Here is a 21,698-nt window from a genome sequence, read left to right as displayed (position 1 = left end):
AGTGCTGGGCATACCTAAAATAACGTCCTGGAGTTCTCCTTTAAGGAATCCATTATAGATAGCTTGATAATGTTGCTGTATTCTTGAGATCACCACTTGTGTTATAGAACCTAAGATGCAGCAAACAGGATTTGAAAGATAAATTTCACATTATAGATTGCAAATATGCAAGGATACATTTTTCTACTTTGATATAGTCGATAAACTATGCTCTATAGGCCATTATTTATTCATTCAGTGCCAGTATTTCCAGTAAACCTCTTTAGAGAACACTGCGGGGTTGTTGTCATTTTGGATGCATTCCCACTCTGGGGTTACTTTTTCCTTTGTGAATCCAACCTGAGTATTGATTTCCAACTTCAATAAGAAACACAAGGGCCGTATTTATTATTGCTCTCTTTCTGGCTTTGATTTTAGTTTCTTTCTCTCTCGGTGCAAATTTATAACAAGTATTAACAAAATGGTGTAACTGTATTCTTGGAGCAGCCATTCCAATTGGATTGTAAAGCTTTATTAACCACTTCAATACCAGGCACTTTCCCCCCTTCCTGCCCAAGACAATTTTCAGCTTTCAGTGCTGCAGCTTTTAAATGACAATTGCGCGGTCATACAACACTGTACCCAAAGAAAATTTTTATCATTTTGTTCCCACAAATAGAGCTTTTTTTTGGGGCATGTGATCACCACTGGGGTTTTTATTTTTTACTAAACAAATTTTAAAAAATTTACATTTTGAAAAAAAGTTTTAGTTTGTTTTTGTTATAAAATTTTGTAAATAAGTAAGTTTTCTCCTTCACTTATGGCATTGATGAGGCTGCACTGACGGCCACTGATAAGGCGGCACTGATGGGCACTGATGAGGTGGCACCAATGAGGTGGCACTGATGGGCACTGATGATGGACACTAATATGCTGCACTGATGGGCACTGATAGGCGGCACTGATGGGCACTCATAGGTGGCACTGATGAGCACTGATAGGTACCACTGATGGGCACTGAAGTTGTACAAAAAGTAAATAGTCAGATTGTGATGTACGTGGGGAGCTTTAGAAGTATTAACACCACTCTAATGCCAATTCTAGTCCCCCATCCTCCCTCCCTAGAGGTGCCCCATATTTTTTTTTTTCAATTTGTTTAAACTTTTAATGAGATGCCTTCAGGCCAATCATGTGACAAGCAGAGATCTTTTCACTTCTGCTCTAGCGCTGGGTAGTCCTCAATGATGCTGAGAGCATCATTGATATGTTGATGTCAGTGTTGTTCTCTGTGAGTACAGGGCACTGTGGTAGTGCACCCTGGGGGGTTGGCCAATGACATCCTGAACTCACAGGAAGTGGGCTGAATGATTGGTGACATTCAAACCAGAAAAGTTTGTGGAGGGCAGCGGAGAGGATGTGAGTATTGCTGCAAGAGATGTTTTTTTTAATAATTGTTAGGCTATTCATTTTTTATAAGTATGCTGCATGTTCAGATAAAAGTCTAGTATAGGTTTGGAGGGGGCACACTTTTTTGTTTCTTATTTTAGCATGAGGTTTTCCCTTAAAATCCATTCCAGACTTGATGGGTCTAGTATAAAAAATTTTTTTTTGGGGGGGGGGGGAGGGGGGGGGGATTCCATGCCTTTTTTTTGTTTGTTTTTTGTGTGGCTCTTTAAAAGAGAAGTATGAGGTTTTTTTCTTTCAGAAGCATACTTACCTAGGTGGATGCAGCATAGGCCCGATGCTGCATCTTTCCTTTGCTGGCTCTGAGACTGAGAACCGAATGATCAAACACTCCCGATCGTTTGGCTCTCAGGACTCCCTGAGCAGAGAGCTGCTGACTATCAGTTACTGCTGTCTGCTCTGCCCCCCTGCACTCACTGGAGCACTGGGCTGTGGATGGAGTGGGAGTTGCCGACTCAGGCTCTCGGTGGCTTGCCAGGTGCCGGTCCAGGCATGTTGGCAGATCCCGACCATATGGTCCCAATCTTTATCAACCCTGGACCGGCTCTGTGACATCAGCGACAGTGGGCTTAAGCCACTGTCTGCTGAAAATGGGTCACAGGAGTGCAGAACGAACCACAGAAGAAGTACAGCCAAACAAGCTTTGGCTGTACTTCTCCTTTAAATCAATACTGGACCTAAAGGGCTTTCTATGAATTCAGCGGGGGGATCCCATGCCTTTTTTTTTTTTTTTTGCATTATTCCTGCTGGTTTATGTTCACCTATCAGTCAGGAGTCCCGGCTAACAGCTGAATTCACACTGCAGCTGAAGGTTCACTTGGCCGAGCACCTATTCGGTCAGCCGTTCGCACAGGAATCTCCATAGAGTGCGCACGGTGCAAAGGTCTCCCTCATATTATTTCCCCCTCTAGTCGAATGTTCTGAGCCTATAGTATTAGGCTACTTTCTCTATTAGTGAATGTTCCTTAATGCTCTTATTGAAATGTTCTGAAGGCTATTTTTCTTCTAGGATCGAATTCTAGAGAATGTTATATTCACCTGGTAACAGGAAACAAACTATTACACACACATTACCAACTTTATGGGTATTCGTTACATTTGCATAAAATGGTGAAACATTTGTAAAGCAAATTTTTTGTAAATAGATCCCTAAGTAAATATTTTTACTATATTCTTTTACATACTGCTAGAAATCCCAGAACCCTCAAAAAAGTACATATACCAACAGTGGTCAGCTGTCTAAATATAGGGGGCCTCCGGTCCAGCTGAAGACATCACCACAGGGCCACACACAATATTCAGTGAATATAATGCTACAGAAATTTGAAGACATGCAGAAGGATGGGGAAAGGCTACTGGCATGCTATGGTCAGAGACTACAGCCATGCTACAAGAGAAGGTAGGAGAATACAGATATGCTGCTGAAGATGGTCAGACACTGTGAACATTCTACAGTAGTCCTTGCAGACTGGTTATATGCTTCAGGAGAAAGACTGGAGACAGATTACATGGGACTGCTAGAGATAACAGCTATTAGAAGTTGGTGCCTCCACATTTAGGCTACAGATCCCTAATGCCGCGTACACACGACTGGACTTTCCATCAGAATAGACTCCGACAGTCTTTCAAACGGAGTTCCGCTGAAACGGACTTGCCTACACACGATCACACCAAAGTCCGATCGTTTAGAACGCGATGACGTATGACGGGACTAGAAAAAGGAAGTTCAATAGCCAGTAGCAAATAGCTGCCCTTGCATCATTTTTGGTCAGGCGAAATAGCAGACGAACGGTTTTTCCGATAGGAACTGATTCCGTCGGAAAGATTTGAAACATGTTCTATTTCTAAGTCTGTCAGAATTTTGGAAAGAAAAGGTGCGATGAAGCCCACACACGATCGGAATGATTCCGTCGGACCTTTCCTGCCGGAAAGTCTGGTCGTGTGTACGCAGCATTAGAATGTTTTATTTTTTTTTTAATTTAGAAAAGGTGTTATTTAGAAATACCAAGAACAATAAACAGGTACAGAGTTTTCATTCCAGTACTTCAATTTACAACCATATACAATTCACAGTCCACATTGATCATCTACAGAGACCCGTTACATCCCCATTCTGTCAAGCATGTATAATAAACTCCACACATTAAGGAGCAGCCGCCTGAGGTTAGTAGCCATAGATTTTTGAGGCATAAACCCCGCTTGGTCTGAATGTATAATGGAAAGAATGTATTTGTTCACCCTCATTGCCAGTACCTTAGATAGAAATTTCACATCACTCTACAGTAAGGGAATGGGTCTATACGAGCTAGGATTTAGGGGGTCCTTCCCGGGTTTGAGAAGTAGCACCACATTTGCTCTTGACATAGAGGACGATAGATGACCCACCTTAACAGATGCATTGAAAACCTTGAGCAACCTGAGCAGGATCGTCTCCTTGTAGGTGGTACAGGGTTAACATTAAGGATAACATTATTCGAATGGGTGCTAAAATAGAGGTCAGTTTGACGAGTTATGCATTTGTGAGAGGGGAAAAAGCTTAAGCCAGAAGGCGTTCAGCCTCGACGGGGCCCTGTGAGCATAGTAGTAGTTGGAGGCCTGGTAGTCAGCCACAATGTCAAAGAAGAATGATCCAACACACCATCAATACTGGAATGTCATTTTTGTCAGCCAGATAAGACAGCAGCATTTGTAATATTTCCCTAGAGAACGGAGGAGGGATATAGACAAAAGCTAAGATCAACGTCAAAGTGTACAGTTTCATAAAGGAATACAAAGAAACCAGATGAGTCAACTAATGAAGTTCAGCTGTATACCGAGGTTTTGTGTATCAGGACACTCACCCAGCGGGAGTAAGCAGAGTGGGTGGAGTGATACACCCTTCAGACCCATGGGTAATGCAAGCAGTTTACCAGGTCCCGTGTCAGGTGTGCCTCCTGAAGACCTACAATGGCCAGGTGGAATTTCCTTAAGCAGCAAGAAATCATGGTGTGTTTCAGTGGATCACTTACTCCCTGGATATTCCAGGACACTATATGGTAAATGAGAGACGTATACTGCAGAGTGTGGCACCGCATCCAAAAATATATGAGCAAAAAACTGAAAAAGAAAGAATGGACTTTGAGGGTTGCCACTATAAACCCCTGATTGGGAAAGGAAATTGGATCTCACATTAAGATAAAAATATTAAATTGATTGAAATTACATATAAAAACCGCATGACCAAAAGAAGTACATGAATATGTCTATATGATGCATTATCCCATATAAGAAAAACGGAGGGAAAAAACCACATGGATGGCCCTAAAATGATGACATTGTAGTCCAAGAAGATTCCTTCATTGGTGCTGATATGTGTGACTCCATCTGTTTGGCCCCCAGCCAGAAAGAATCTTCTTGGACTACAATGTCATCATTTTAGGGCCATCCATGTGGTTTTTTCCCTTATCAGCCTTCTGCTCCGTTTTTCCTGTACGGGATAATACATCATGTAGACATGTTCATTTACTTCTTTTGGTCCAACTGAGAAGATCCTGTTAATACAGATCTAGCCAATTAGCCACATCAGGAACGGATTCCAAAAAATGGTCTTGGACCCCAGCTGTAACTGATAACCTGGCAGGATAAAGCATAGGATATTTGAGCTGAAGTCGCTGTAGCCTTTTTTTCACATCAGCATCTTTGGATCTTTTGCGTTGGACCTCCACGGAGAAGTCAGGAAAAAAAGAGACCTTGGTCCCATTGTATTGAACTGGACCCCTTTCCTGAGCAAGGCGTAGGATAACCTCACAATCCTTGTAATTTAGTAGTCTGGCAAGCATGGATCGTGGTTGGTTACCCGGCGGGAGGGGATGAGGCGGTATTCGATGTGCCCGCTCCACTTCAAAGAGGGAGGTGAAGGCCTCTTTGCCAAATATTTCTTGCAGACAGCGTTCTACAAACTCAGTAGGGTCACGACCCTCCACCTTCTCAGGCATCCCCATAATACGGACATTGTTTTGCCGAAGGCGATTTTTAATATTGTCAGCTCTGTTGTTGGCCTGGATGACCTGCTGAGCAGCCATCCTGGCATCTCTGGTAAGGGGGGATCTGGTCCTCCAAATCACTGACCCGGCCCTCCACAGCGTTGGTTCTTGCTCTGATTTTTTAAATCTCCTGTCGAAGAAGTGAAACTGTTTCTTAAGACCCCTAAAACGTTTGTAAGATCATCCACAGAGGCCGTGCATTTATGGACTGCCTACAGTATTTCACTTAGTGTTGGTTGAGCTGTATCATCAATAGGCATACTAGAAATATCTGGAATGGGAGCAGGGGAGTTCTCCAGAGGCACAGTGTCATCCAGAGCACAAGGCTCCTCATGCTCTGATAGCTCCAGATCAGACAGGAAAGCTTGAGCATCTGTGAGAGAGGAGCTGCCAGCACCCGACAGCTTCTGGGTGTAATAAAGTAATAATGTCCCTGGGTTGCTCTTTTCCTGAGGATTTGTTGGTTTTATTTGACTTACCCCTGGTTTTCTTGGGTTTGTCAGTGCCTTGTGGTGCATGCTGTGGCTGAGGAGAGCGGGCTCCATCTTGGGCGTCCAGAGCCGCCGCGATCACGGCGGGAACAGGTCCAGGTGATGCCAGGAGTTGGGTGCAAGCGCTTGCGGGCGATACGAAGCAAAGTGCTTAGCGAGGGAAGGATCAGAGAAGGATACACAGCGGGAGCTCTGTGATGCGTGTCCTCTCACATGCCGCTGCAGGCCACGCACGCCCCTGATCCCTTAGAATTTACTTGCACCACATTTGTTATTTTAATATTTTTTTAAATTTATTATAAAAGATCAGATTTTAAAAAACAAAGGTAGGAGATGGACAGCACTAAAAAAATTAAGATAGCGTGAAAGTCATTTAGCTTCTAGAACCCAGTACAATGAATATTTTTCCTTCACCGGTCTAACCTAGATATGAAAAAAACAGACTACTCTTTGCAGGGAGGCATGAAAGTGCCAAATGGCCCGAGGCTGGGAACTTTGGACAGAGACAATCCTCATTACTGCATGCTGCTAGTCATAAATATATATACTAGGAAAATAATGATCCAAGCACTCACATCTGGCCAAAAAACAGCTGGCTAAGGTATGCATTGAACATACCCTAGAAGAATGCATTGAACATTGTTTCCGGGATCTCACTAATGCATATGACTCTGTGAGGGTCAGATAGCAGATGCAACCATTGTTTGTATGACTAGTACTGCATTTACTCTGCAGACCAAAACACCATCTGTGTTTTTTTTTTAATATGTTATAAAAATGTGAAAGTTATTCTGACCATAGATGTTTTTAATTCAATTGTACACTCACGTACCTACAAACAACTGTGTTGCGCAAGTGTCTGTCAGAGTACATAGTAACTTGATTATTTAGGGATGCCCTAAAAGAGATTTTACAGAGATTGTAGCATGTACAGCCGGCTTTGCAGTAACAGTAAGGCCTCATGCACACTAGACATTATAAGAACACCAGTAGTTTTAGCTGTAAAATGGCGCGTTAAAAACAGTGTTTTTGCATTAGCATTTTTTAACGTTGGCATTTTTTAGCTTTTTTTTTTTTTTTTTTTTTAGCAAATCTATACCCACACAAAAGCGTTTTGTAGAGTTAGAGCATCTTTACAGCTGTAAAACTCCTCCTCAAACCCACTAGTTCTGGGGGGTTTTCCAGCTAGAAAATGCCCTTGCCAAAAAAATGCTGATAACAACGTATGTGTGTATGGACACATAGGACATGCTGGGGAGTTTACTGACTGCAGAGAAAAATACTTGAAGCCAAAAACAGCAGCTGTAAAAATGCCCAGTGCCCATGATGCCTAAGTGATTTACATAAGCCTGATCTACACTAAATAATAATTCTGACCACAATGCCATGTCTTGATGTCCCTATATACTATGTTTCACTGACCCTTAACCATTGAAAATATAAGAATTGTGGTGGTTCTTTGCATTGACTTTCTACTTCAGCACCTGACTACAGTTTATAACTGAAAAGACATACTAAGACCAGCCACTGTCATATAAGATTCAGGCTTGTACTCCTCTAATGCAATTTTTTCCCAAGGTGAAACTGATAATTTGGCCATGTATATAGACATGTTACATCCACATGCAGGCATTATCTGTACCAATTATATAATACAGAGTACAGTGATATTGGTTAGTTTTATGTTTCAAAGGTAGCCATGCTTTAGGTTTAAAGCTAAAGAGAAGTCCTGTTACCCAAGGGGCCCAACAGAAAATGAGCTTGGGCTGTCTTAGTATAAAGCCAATAGACGGTATTGTAAATCTGATACATGTACCTCTGATTACCAGAGTGTAAAATCATTAATAGCTACAGTAAAGCTATACTATTGGTCATTATTTCTGCTTTTTGCAGTGCTGTTGAGACTTGTAGTGCTCTTTGAGTGGCAAATCTTTGGAAATCAAGTGTATAATTTGCATCCCTGCTGGGTTTGTAGTTAGCACCTTATCAGCCCACACATATGGACTCTGGTACATTAGGTACCTTCAGTGGGTTACTTGTTTATGATTATCAGTGTTATCATTGTCCATATCAGCATACATAAAGTATAGATTACTCTAACCCCGCTTTATATATTTCTGGGAAATTGGAAATAATGATAGCTATACTTTGGAATTGTGCCATAGGGGTGGGTCTCAACTGAGTATAATGAAGCCAGAAGGATCTCGAAACCTCACATTCATCTGAGAGAATTTTTAAAGATTTGTTTTTATAGATAAGCATTAGATGCACACTCCATATTTGTTATATTTAATAATTAGAAAATCAGGATATCATGTAGGTGAGGCAGTGAGGTTTTATTCCAAATTAGTTCACAGTAGGTATCCGTTTTTATCTAAATATCTCAGTTATAATTTCCAAGCCAGGAAGACCAGTTTATTAGAAAGGGTGAATGGCCCTTTAGAATTTTTCAATTATCTTGCAGAAAGGTAAGAAATGCAGAGTTATGTACCAAATTTGTTTGACCTGGCACCTAGATACTGTATTTCACTAGTTATGCTAAGCACTATAGTATAGTATAGCATTCAGGAGTTTAGATGCACTTTCAGAAAGTGCACCACACTCACAAGATATAATAGAAGTCTATGGCAAAGCACAGCTAACCGACAGGAAAGCCACATGCGAACTGTGCTGCACCCTGTGGTGCATTAGTGTGAAAGCAGCCTTATAGGGGGCTCAAGATAATAAGGGCTTGTTTACATTTGCAGTTTGGGGGGGCAGTTAAACCTCACAGTTAAGACATGCTTTTACCCCCTCCTCCCAACCAATGGTGTGGCGTCAGAGGTTGCAATGGCGACCCTGCCCCATACTCCAGAGGTCTCCAGAGGGCCCTGTCACATTCTGTTTTACACTTAGATGGGGGGGGGGGGAGTAGGGATGGCATATACAGGACCCAATCCTCTGCATTTTCCTCCTGCAACCGCTGGCTGCAAGAGGAAAATGTTTATTATGCTATTCTAAAAAAAAAATTTTGAAATTCCCACCCTTTCCATTTCAATGTGGCCCACGACCAGTTACCAAATCACTTAAGTGGCCCTCGCTTTTTAAAAGGTTGAGAACACTTGTCATAAAGTGTCATGAGAACAAAATGGAGGCTGCAGTTGCTGTAATCTTTAAATATGCTAGCTGCCTACTTGTTATGCCCACCCATCATCTTAAGTACTTACCTGTAGAGTCGCCAAACTTGAGCAAATATGTAGATGAGGGAAGTCACCAAGTCTCCTTGTTTCTCCAGACTAGCATTTAAAGCATAGTCATGGACAAATCTAAGATGTGAACCATTTTTCCAGCCCTAATGCAGAATTTAAGTAAAAAGAATACTAGGTACAAGGAGTTTTTTTTTTTTGGTAGAAGGGACTTTTGTCAGACTTCAGTTTCTATCTTCTCCTAGCATTTGTTTTTCTTTTTTCTGTACACATTATTGCTCTCTCGATAGCAATGGAGATTCTGCAGCATTTTACCCATTGAGTGGCTTTTATTAGCTAAAAAGGTAGGTGTTCCCAGGTATATTCTACCACAAGCAACATCTCACCAGTGTTATTGTTCAAATGCATTTAAGAAATAATTTTAAATTGTTTCCTTTTTCTTCCTTAGTAGTAAAGTGCTAGGCAGAGTTTTCAAAACTTTAGTGAGTCTTTTACCACAATCACAAATTTTGTCATGTTTATAGACCGTTTGTAATCCTTCTGCTCACAACTCAGATTAGAGTCATTATAGTGTACAGGTACCGCCTACCTTCACTATGGCATCTGTATGGTTCAGATTTATGTGTCAGCACTGCTAAACACATTACTCCACAGTCAGTTCTGTCTATCTGTAGCCATCTTCCAATGTTGGTTTTAGAGATAGTATCTTGTACACATTTATAAAGGAGTTTAAAATAAAAGGAAGCACAGGGATGCTTAACTAAACTCAGGGAGCCCTCTCACCTCCCCCTATTAGATACAATAAATATCCTCAAACAGAGATAGCAGACCCAAATTTTAATACAACAAATATTTTTTTTTTTTTTTAGAAGTAGTAAAGATATTAGTAGTAAAGTAGTATAAGTACAGTAGTAAATCTCTAAATGAATAGTACATACAGTATCAAATATACAAAGTGTCAATAAGGTGCAGTATACAAAAATGGGAGCATTTAAAGCTTAGTACATCCAACACAATGTCATGCAATTAAAAAGCATCACAAAGATAGTGGCCACAACAGATACAAAAGTCAGACAGATGTGACAAAAAATTAGGTCCAATTTTCAACACCGTGGGATGCTTAGACTGATTTTTCAAGGAGGTCCTCCTTAAGATATGGGTCTAAGCACAAAAGATTAGGTCCAATATTTGATGTTTCAGATGGTCCTCTTTGGGAAAGGAAAGGCAATATCCAAAAAAAGGGGAGGCCCAGTATTCTGTCCACTAGCTCACCAATTAAGGTGTGGATTAATGCACCTAAATGACATAGTAATTATTAAAGAAAGACGGTCCTTACTCCAAGTAGCTTGACAATTAGGAAAATAACTATGATATAATGAGTAGAAAAATAACTTTATGAGGACTTAAGACAAAAACCACACATAAAGCTGTGAAGAACCATCGCTAGCAAAAATTCAAAATGACCTCCACTCCTTACTCAATAAAATCTGACAATGTTGCCATCCCAATAAAAAAAAACAGAGTGCGGAAAATAACCGTGACAGAATTAAATGAGAAATCACCAAAACAGAGTAGCAAAGCAATAAACACACCAGCTTGTGTTATAAGAAACATTGTATTCAGCTAAAATACTTTTGCATTGTTAGTATGTTACAAATTGCCTGGATTTTGTATACCATGATCCCTCTATGATTTAATTAATATATTTTGCTATTACACTTAGATGCTCCTTTTCGAGTGGGTGGATGGATCGTGGTCATGTCATTAATGGGTGATTTGTCATTTAATCCTGTCAGGGTTATTGCCTGGACTCTGTTTTTTTATCGGATTGACAACGTTGTCAGTTTTTTAATGTGTGAGGGATAGAGGTAATTTCGATTTTTTGCTAGTGATGGTTCTTTACAGCTCATGTGTTGTTTTTGTCTTAAGTCCTAATAAAGTTATCTTTCTACTCATTAAATCACAGTTTATTTTCCTAATTGTCAAACTACTTGGATTAGTGAGCATCATCTTTTCTTCTTTTTTAAAGAGAACCTCATTCCCTTTCTTTATTAATTACTCCTTGGGAAAGGGGTCTAAACACTTCGAAACATCAGATATTCAACCTCATTTTATTGTCACATTTGCCATACTTTTGTACCATACTTTTGTGGCCATGTTTTTTATGCCTATTTATTGCATGAAGTTGTGTTGGATGTATTACGCATTGCATGCTACCATTTTTGTATACTGCATTTTTTGACACTGTATATTTAATGCCATTTGTACTATCTCTTTAGACCTTTGTAATATCTTTACTAATTTCAATATAAAATCATTTTTGCATTAAAATGTGGGTGTGCTAACTCTGTTTATAGTATATTTATTGTATTATATTCATTAAGAAAGGCTCTGTTTAATTGTTCTTTTACATGCGGGGCCCTGCAACATACCATTTAGAATGACAATCCATAATATGAAATTAGTAGAACTTAGAAGGAATAAAGTAAGCATCACACATTTTGTGTATACTATTTATTTTTTTCAGTTTTCCACTTGTGATAGTTTTGTTGCATCTTATCTGTCATTGTTGTGCTTGTCTGTGTTTGTGGTCCCTCTCCTGTAGTACACAGTGGTCTATTGTCAGTGGAGTACTGTTGGTCGTTGGCCATTTTTGTTTGGTGTCTGATCTACTTGGCTGTGGTTAAAAGAACTTTAAGTATTCTTTTTATCCTTTTTGCATGTTGCAATAGGCTGCCTTGACATCATAACAACAAGCAATGGTAGGTTTTTCTATCTTCTTTTATTGAATATTCTGTTTATATGTGCATTTATTTGTTGAAAAATACAAAGGCCTATGTATGAAAAGTGGTGTGTCTGGAAATTTGATCTTGCTCGTAGCCACCAGTCAGTGTCCAGCTGTTATTTATGTCACAGTCTGAGAATAAAACAAGAATTCTGATTGGTTGTTTAAGGCAAAATAAATGTTCATGTTAGTAAACTCTCCATAGAGCATCTTCCCAGAATAAATTAACCTGTTTTTAGTGCAGTCATGGCAGTATTTGATCCCCTTCTAGGTCTTAAATATTACTGTAGAATCCTCCTGTAGAATCCAGGTGGTGAGAGCCTTTCCAATTACTTCTAGCATTGCTGTGAATGTGTTATTTCAGCCAAGCTATTAGTGTCCCAGAAATTGGTTGCTGCTTTTTTGGCTATATTCCTATGAAGAAATCCCCAAGAGAGCACATGATGCAGCCCTCTAGTCTAGACGATTCTTCACAGAAGTATATGGAGAACTCACTTTGACTAGGCAACTTAGCTAAGTTAATGTAAAAATCACGATCAGCGCAATTAACAATAAGTGCTAATAAATACTAACAAACAAAACTATTAACATTAATATATGTGTTGCTAAGCCAAACACTGTGAAGTGATTTCACAACACTTAAAACATATAGTTTAAACCAAAAACAGTGTAGCACAACACCTTGACAGAAATAAGAAAAATGTATATAAAGTCAGTGGAATGCTTCGGCAAGTGAATGAGATGGTTGCCCTATGTAAATCAAGGAGGATACGAGTGGTGAACCAAAATCAACAGCAATTGTGGGATAATATTGATGAGCGTGTTATCACAATAATTGAGCTGAGCAGGTCCTTCACCTGATGGTGGATGTTCACTTTTGCATGAAGAGTTAAGACATGGGGTGTTTTTTTGTTATCTGTTCTTTTTCTTATTTTTGGAAGTCAGCTGAAATACATTTTTGAATATATAATGTTTGGACATTGGACTTTGTATACATTTTTCTTATTTCTATCAAGGTGTTGCACTACACTGTTTTCGGTTTAAAGTGAGCTAAGCTGCCCATCCCAATTTGTCGTGTTCTGGGGGCAGAGAGAGTGACATGCATGCCGGGATCCTGGACAGTAGGAAACACTTTGTAGGAAGTGAAGTCCTGTCCAATTTTACACAAAACAGAGAAGTGCATTCTGGTTAATTTTGTAAAGGATGACTGTTCCTAAAAAATGCCCCCATTGGGTCAGGCGGCATACTTTGGGATGAGAATAGGTGTCTGGGCCTCCATCAGGCTGGTCATTATTCACTCTATACCTGCCTGACCTAAATCTCTACTTTCCACTTCTGCTAAATATTGCATCAGCCTTGCACAGGTTGGTCAAGGAGCAAGGTTTTTCTAATACAAGGTGGTATCAAAAAGTACCTAGTAGCATGCCCGCTTTAGGAGCTGAAGAACATCACTGGAAGATGATGAGAGATCAGGAAGACTTTCAACAAGCTCAACCCCTGAAAATGTTGAAACCATACAGCAAATTGTGCATGATGAACGTCAGAGAACAATCGCGTGTGCCACTCAAAACACCTCCAATGACTCATTGCAGCATCGCTGTAAACTTGCTGAATCATGTCAAACGTCTCTGTGGCAGATTTTTCCAGTTTCACGCAGAATTTCATGTTTTCTCTTTGTTCTAACTTGCTGCTGATTTAGCAGACGTGGTAACGCACATGGTCAGAATGGCACCAGTTGCACAGCTCCCGATGTACACAGGATGATGTCTTTTGGCATACTGACTTATGAAGGTCGGTGCTCCCTGTGACTGTACATGCATGCGGCCTCGTGCTGCCATCTGTGTTACAAAACTAGTCTGGAAACTTTTTGATACCACCTTCTACATAACATTTATTCTTTAAAATGTATGTACACCCAAAACATTTAATTTTATTTTATATAAGAAATGAAGAATTAGAACCCAGGTTGCAGGTTTGACTAAGAGAGAATTGCCTACATTTCTGTTCTGGTGCCAATGGTTTTACCAGGCAGGTATTGAGGGAAAATCTTCACCAGGGACACAGACAGCAATAAGATATCAACTGAGGTTTCAAACTTCCCCACCTTACTAAAAAATGTTATTTCTGTGTTGCTGTTGGAGAGTAAAGCCTGGCATACACGATCAGATTATCAGACGAATTTTCATCAGTTTTTTGTTGTATGCTAGTCTCATATCGAAAGTGAAGAGGTTACTCAACATATGAAAATTCTCGTCCGACCGAATTCAACTTCAGAAGTGATGTAATGTGTTAAATTGTTTTGTATGTGTTCTTTTGTTTCTGAGCATGCGTAGTCTTGCGCTTACAATTTTTTTCGGACGAAAACTGTACTAATGAAACGAAAATCGGACGTTTTGTTCACATACGACAAAAATTTTATAGCCTGCACATCCCTTTTTTGTCTTCCGAACATTTGGAATCGGCTGTCGAAAGCAGCGTACTAACGATCCGAAGATCGGCAGATTGTTCATCAGATGAAAGTTTACTTCCGATTTTCTGATCATGTGCAAGGGCTACTCTCATTTCCTGGGTGTTGGAGTCATTGTCTTTTGGTAAGGAAGTAAGAAATCTCTCTGACTGAGCCCCGGGCAGAGATAAAACCAGACAAGGGTTCTTGTTTATAAAATGTGAAAAAAAAAAACATTTTGCTTGGACATATTACAGTATAGTATAACTAAAGAAAAAACTTTTTGTTTTGTTTTGGATAGGATGGAGAGCAATTAAAACACCTGTCAGGTTTTTTGCTGTCTATGTCCCCATCAGGGAGATTCATCCTTTCTTTTTGTCCTGTGTACAGTTATCACCATGAGTGAAAGAAAATCCCAAATTTTGGATTGTTCCCAGAACAGTAATGCCCCGTACACACGGTCGGACTTTGTTCGGACATTCCGACAACAAAATCCTAGGATTTTTTCCGACGGATGTTGGCTCAAACTTGTCTTGCATACACATGGTCACACAAAGTTGTCGGAAAATCCGATCGTTCTAAACGCGGTGACGTAAAACACGTACGTCGGGACTATAAACGGGGCAGTGGCCAATAGCTTTCATCTCTTTATTTATTCTGAGCATGCGTGGCACTTTGTCCGTCGGATTTGTGTACACACGATCGGAATTTCCGACAACGGATTTTGTTGTCGGAAAATTTTATATCCTACTCTCAAACTTTGTGTGTCGGAAAATCCGATGGATAAGGTATGATGGAGCCTACACACGGTCGGAATTTCCGACAACAAGGTCCTATCACACATTTTCCGTCGGAAAATCCGACCGTGTGTACGGGGCATTATAGATGGAAAATCTTCCAATGGGGACAGTAGTTCTGGTGTCCCAGGTGACATCAAAGGTTTCCTGCAATTTATGGCCATTTTCTTGGACTTCCCGATTCACAGGAAGTAAAGGGAAATCTCCCCAATGGGGAAAAAAACAGTGATGAGGTAAAACTCTTCCTTACACTATCCAAAAAGAAAAAAAAAGTTTTGCCTTTAGTTCTACCTATTTTTTGTTTTTGTTTTTTTCTAGTTTCCCTTTAATATAATTGTTAAAAAGTTATAAATTTTTCCAGACTGTCTTCATAGACTACAAAAGTATTTTGTTTAGAGGTTCTGTGTTCTATATGCCCACATCCTATAATTAGTACATATCACATGAACACAATTATAGCCATGGACTTTTTAAGGGGTATATAGATCATGACAACACATAAACAGTTATTTGAAAGCATATAATTTATTATACATAAGATTTAAAATCACATATAGCGTCCATTATAGGGTTCATACATTTTTTCATCCAATGATCCAAATGTGAACGCGTTTCGAATGAGTTTCCTCAGGAGCACATGTGAATGATATCTACAAATATAACATATGGCTACAGACACCATACATCACAATGTCCGACATAGCACAACAAATCTTAATCATATAAAATTTCATACCAATATTATGGAACCCAATCTCTGAAAATCATAAATGTGCAAAATCTGCTGGAACCAAATTGGTGTAAAATGCACAGCCAGAAAATGCTTATAACATATGCCCTTTTCCTATGTTGTGAAATGCAGCAAAATTAAAAATACAAATTTACATATATATTGGTGGTTATGGGCACATAACAATACCATCTAGAATATATACAGTATGTTGCATTACAACTGTATGTAATCATTACCACGGGTAAAAGTGGTTGAAGGTGGTGGATGCAGAGGTGCAGTACAGACTCAGGGAATGATTTTTGATTACAATTTAGGGTCCATTTCATTTTTTTGGTAGCAATGAAGCCACCCATCTCATTTTGGTGGGCTACCCTACCCACAGAAAAATTGCTGCGGTACCATGCAGCTTGGCACGAATGAAAATGATAAGTGGCGGGGCCATTAAAAATTAATGGCACCCCCGATCTGCGATAATGTGAACAGAGCCTATAGTAATTTTTAACTGCAAATAATTGTGATATTTTGGCACCCTAAAAGTCCCATTTGTTTGTAAATATTCTTTCTCTACTTATGAGCTGGGAATGTGGTGCCCAATGAGCATCCATTAATCCATTCCTTGATTCTCTTGCTTTATAGTTAGACCAAACATTTTTAAATTTTCTAAGGCTCTACCCAAAACTAATAGAACAAACTGGGAATTCAACAGTAAAGAAACCAACATGACTTGGCAGGAACAGTTTTTGTTGCAGTTCTCAACTTTGCTTATGCAACAATCTAAATATAAAAGTATCAGGGCCCTTTCACACGGGCTTTCCGATCAGGTCCGCCTGTCAGTTTTTCAGGCGGACCTGATCGGACGCTCAATTCACCTCTATGGAGCGATGGATATCAGCGGTGACATGTCCGCTGACATCTGCCGATATACGATCCAATCCTGCCCTTGAAATCCAGGCGGATGGTGACCCTATTTTCCATCCATCTGGAGGATCGGATGGGATCAGATGAAAACGGACAGGTGGTCTGTTTTCATCCGAACTCCCCATAGATGAGAGAGGAGCTCTGACAAGTCCGTCTCCGCACAGTGAGCGGGGGCTGACCTGTCATCTACCTGCTCAGCAGGGATCAGCGGATAGATCCCCCGCTGAGCAAAGTGGAGCTCATCGGGAGGACCGTCCATGTGAAAGAGCCCTTAGACTTGTGCAGGATTGCACCCCCCTCTTTTTAGCTGAAGTGCCAAGGGTCACCTAAAATCTGACAGTTGCTGGCCTGTCAACATTCCCACCTCATACAGTGCACCTGAGAATACATAACATAGCCTGTAGTTCTTTACATTACTCTTAAAGTGGAAGTGTAGGCAAAAAATAACTAACTTTAATCCTACTCTTTGACACATTCTAAGACTAATCTACATTGCTTTGAAAAAGTATTCATACCCCTTGAAATTTTCCACAATTTGTCATGTTGCAACCAAAAACTTAAATGTATTTTATTAGGATTTTATATGATAGACCAACAGAAAGTGGCACATAATTGTGAAGTGGAAGGAAAATGATAAATGGTTTTCAAAAGTTTCTTTACAAATACCTGTGTGAAAAGTGTGGTGTACATTTGTATTCAGCCCACCTAAATCAATACTTTGTAGAGCCACCTTTCGCTGTAATTACAGCCGCAAGTCTTTTTCGGTATGTCTCTACCAGCTTTGCACATCTAGAGAGCAGGGGCGGACTGACCATTAGGGCACTGCTCAAGGGCCCGGGGCCAGTAGGGAGCCCCATGAGAGACTCCTGGTACCTCCATCCCAGGGAATCTGTGCTGATCCCAGAGCCCAGTGCCAAAACAAGTTTCAGCACTGAGCTCCAGTAACTGGCCTGACAGGGACACGCTAGCGTGGGCACTCAGGACACCTTCCCCACATCTCTTGCAGTCTGCCCAGGCTCCCCCACACAGCGATCGTCCCTCTGCAGCAGCAGACACGGGCATCTCCCCCCTTCTAAAGGCAATTGGTTCCACTAGAATTTAGTTAGGGGTATCAGAGTAAAAGGGGCTGAATACAAATGCATGCCACACTTTTCACATATTTATTTGTAAAAATACTTTGAAAACCATTTATCATTTTCCTTCCACTTCACAATTATGTGCCACTTTGTGTTGGTCTATCACATAAAATCCCAATAAAATACATTACACGTTTTTGGTTGTAACATGACAAAATGTGGGAAATTTCAAGGGGTATGAATACTTTTTCAAGGCACAATGGGGTTGATTTACTAAAGGCAAATAGACTTTGCACTTTGCCCTCTGCATTTGCAGTTGCTACAGAGCTTAGTAAATTAGGTAAAGATTCCCTTTGCAAAGAATAACCAATCACATGCAAGGAAGATTAAAAAAAAACACAGCATTTTTGCTTGTGCACGATTGAATGATGAAAGTCAGCTGAACTTTGCCTAATTTACTAAGCTCTGTAGCAACTGCTCTTGCAGCGTGCAATTGCAAAGTGCACAATCTATTTCCACCCTTTACCTGGGGGGGCGGAGGGGGTTTAAGCCACGAGCCGCCGGGGGGAAAAAAACTGCAAAGTCCCCGCTGGCCAGCTATTATGCCTTTAATAAATCAACCCCTGTATATAGCCCTGTAAAGCAAAAATCACTGTACTTACCTGTTCTGTAAGCGATCTGGTCCGGTCTCCAGTGGCGGATGCTGTGTGCAGGAGAGAACCGACAACAGCTGGGAAGTGACGTCACCCATAGAGTTACTTTGGGGCTTCTGTTGCTGGCAGCCTTTCTTTACCTTCAATCAATTGGGGGTCAATTAAAAAATGACCTTCACATTAGTGATCATTAGGAAGAATGCAACCCTTACAGTGATGGTCAAAATGCCACAATTATAGATACAGTAGCTAAAAAGATCATTTGCAATGAACCAAAATTTATCCATGCACCATTAAGCGGGAGGTCAAACAGTCACAGCTCAATGAACCCCTAGCTACCTCTGGAGGAACCCTGGTTGATAATAGTTGTTCTAAACTGCTGAAATTTTTTTCTGGTGCCGACATTGTACCCTGGGAGATATGGACATGTCCAAGCATGTCCAAGTGCAGGGTCTTCTGGCTCCAAAAGACTGCTGCTCTCTGATGACATCGCAACAAGGGGACTAGGTAGTGGCACGCACAGACGGTATCACTGCATAACCAATCTACACTCACAGAATTGGCAGCATCGAGGGGCGCATGACGGCAGAGTCAGGAAAGCAAAAAAATCTGTGAATGGAAGGGAGAAAAGTAGGTGGGAGGATGGATGGGAGCTTTTCCATTTGCCCACAGATGAGTTTTTATATGCAAGTGTGTTATAATAATTGAAGACTAAATATTCAGATTCTTGCTCCAATCATGACCAGTTATTTTTAAATAGATTATATTATAAATTTAGAACGTTACCATGTCAAATCGGCTCACAGAATGAATGCTTAGAATCTGATTATCTGTAAAATACGCTTTGGTTTTTTATTTTGATGCTTTTCTAATTTAGTTCGGAGATTGATGCGAAATTAGACTTGCACTGTGGAAGATGAACTAGGCAACTGAGATATTTATTTCAATATTTTATTATCTGTTTAGTAATAGTTGCAGTGCTGTAATAATATCTTGGAGCCTCATTATTCTTGTTTGCGTCAGTGCTGAGTGTGGGTGGAGAAGCGTGTTTTGAATCTAGATGCCTGGCTTTGTTGATACATTACTCAATAGAAAAACATGCTACTGTGACATCACAAGTGGCCTTAACGTTAGGAGTAAATGAATTATTATATCAGATACTAGTTGACGTAAACCACATGAGACTACATTTGGGAAAATAATCATTTTAAAGCTTATCAATCATCTATACACAACGGTACAATGGATTCACACCAATGTGCTTATGGTAATGTGCGCTAAAATCAAAGTTTTATCACTCGTTAACATGGTAGTCACCTCAATGCACATATACAGTATTAACCAATGCACCTGCACTTTAAAGCTCTGCAACACATTTTTGGGAATGTATATTGTGGTGTGCGGAGTTGCCTGAAAGAAGTTCAGGTATGTTTTTCCATGCATTGAGGGCCTGTCACAGTAAATATGGTGCCTTAACACACAAAAACAATGAATGTATTGCTGAGAATAGAGCCAAAAGGATCAGCCCACCCAAAAGTTGATATTTTTAGTTATGGGTGAGCCATGGTGACCTGTATGACAATGGCTAAGCTCACAAAGGTATGGGGGGTAAAAAGAAGTGGTTGAACTGTATTTCTACTGTCCCTCAACCTCCTACCCACAAAATAACATTGCAGCCATAGAGGTCCGTATACTGTACATTGTCACAACCGTGATTCTCTGCTTCATGGTGTGGCAAATTTAACTCAAATTATGCCTGCCAAACTTGCCCATTAAAGTCAATGGGACCATGCTGCAACTGCATGCCTATGGACAATGTATGCCCACCCCCCCTGGGATCGGAGAAAAAAAACAGGCATTTAGGAGGTGGCAGTATGAATGCCTGCAACCTGCCACTCAGCTGCCTCTGAAAAGCGTTGCACCACAGATCACTTCTCTGTGGGGCAGTAAAGTATACTGATGTGTGAAAGAGGTCTTAAAGAATTCTAATGCCTCTTAGAGCCTCCAGTTTCCTGAGTTGTGAGTATCACCCACATAGTCTTGCTCTTTTATTAGGAGACACTTTCATAGAATAGGCAAATTGACAGTGTCTTTGAAAAGACCGCCTTCCACTCCAACCCACTGATGAGAGGTGGTATTAAAAAGTTTCCAGTTTTGCATCACGCCAACAGATGACAGCACGAGGCTGCACCTACAGGCACAGGGAGCACCACGTACGACGTCTGCTATTTCATCATGGGCAGCAAGTTAGAACGAAGAGCAAACATGAAATTCTGCATGAAACTGGGCAAATCTGCCACAGAGATGTTTGACATGATTTAGCAAATTTACAGAGATGCTGCAATTAGTCGTTCCAGGTGTTTTGAGTGGCACGCGCGATTGTTCTCACACTATCGTCATGCACAAGTTGCCGAATGGTTTCGACATTTTCGGGGGTTGAGCTCGTTGAAGGTCTTCCTGATCTTTTATCGTCTTCCAGTGATGTTTTTCCACTTTTGAAGCGCACGTGCCACTCGAAACACCTTGAACAATTCATTGCAGCATCACCATAAACTTCAAAAAGGGGAAAGGGAGTTTGGAACTTTGAGGCCAAGTGATTGTACTTTCATCCCCGATAATTGGAAATATAAAAGAGCAAGGTTTGGGACTTTGTATGAAACATGCAGCCAGGGAGGTATCACAGCCTAGTACTATAGTAATGTCTGGTGAGTAAACCATCAATTAGGACCATATATCAAAACATGGTAACATAGTAACCATCATAATAATATGTTGTGATACCTCCCTGGCTGCATGTTTCATACAAAGTCCCAAACATCACCATAAACTTGCCAAATCATGTCAAATGACTCTGTGGCAGATTTGCTCAGTTTCACTCATAATTTCATGTTTTCTCTTTGTTCTAACTTGCTGTCCATGATGAAATAGCAGACGTGGTAATGCACGTGGTCAGAATAGCACCAGTTGCACAGCTCCCGATGTACACAATACGATGTCTTTTGGCACATTGACTTATGACGTTCGGTGCTCCCTGTGACTGTGCGTGCAGCCTTGTGCTGCCATCCGTTGGCGTGTTACAAAACTCAAAACTTTTTGATACAACCTTGTATCTCTCCAGTCATTACCTGCTGTTATTTCCTCTACCTTAG

At 40.5% G+C, this 21,698-nt stretch overlaps 1 protein-coding gene across 4 annotated transcripts in view; it reads left to right on the top strand.

Moving 5' to 3' along the window:
- Positions 1 to 21,698, top strand: part of PPP2R2C (protein phosphatase 2 regulatory subunit Bgamma) — a 223,417-nt gene that overhangs the window by 94,967 nt on the left and 106,752 nt on the right. For 3 of the 4 annotated variants that reach the window (XM_073610433.1, XM_073610436.1, XM_073610418.1), the window contains one exon: positions 11,874 to 11,903. The exons of the other annotated variant lie outside the window; for it this stretch is intronic. In XM_073610433.1, the coding sequence (XP_073466534.1) occupies positions 11,901 to 11,903 (3 nt within the window). In that variant the 5' untranslated portion in view covers positions 11,874 to 11,900. The remainder of the gene's footprint in view (positions 1 to 11,873; positions 11,904 to 21,698) is intronic. 4 annotated transcript variants of the gene reach the window in all.

This window comes from Aquarana catesbeiana, linkage group LG01, assembly GCF_042186555.1.
Source record: "Aquarana catesbeiana isolate 2022-GZ linkage group LG01, ASM4218655v1, whole genome shotgun sequence".
In the NCBI taxonomy this organism is placed as follows: domain Eukaryota; kingdom Metazoa; phylum Chordata; class Amphibia; order Anura; family Ranidae; genus Aquarana; species Aquarana catesbeiana.
Note: the sequence above shows the minus strand (reverse complement) of the source record. Positions and strands in the feature narration are given on the sequence as shown.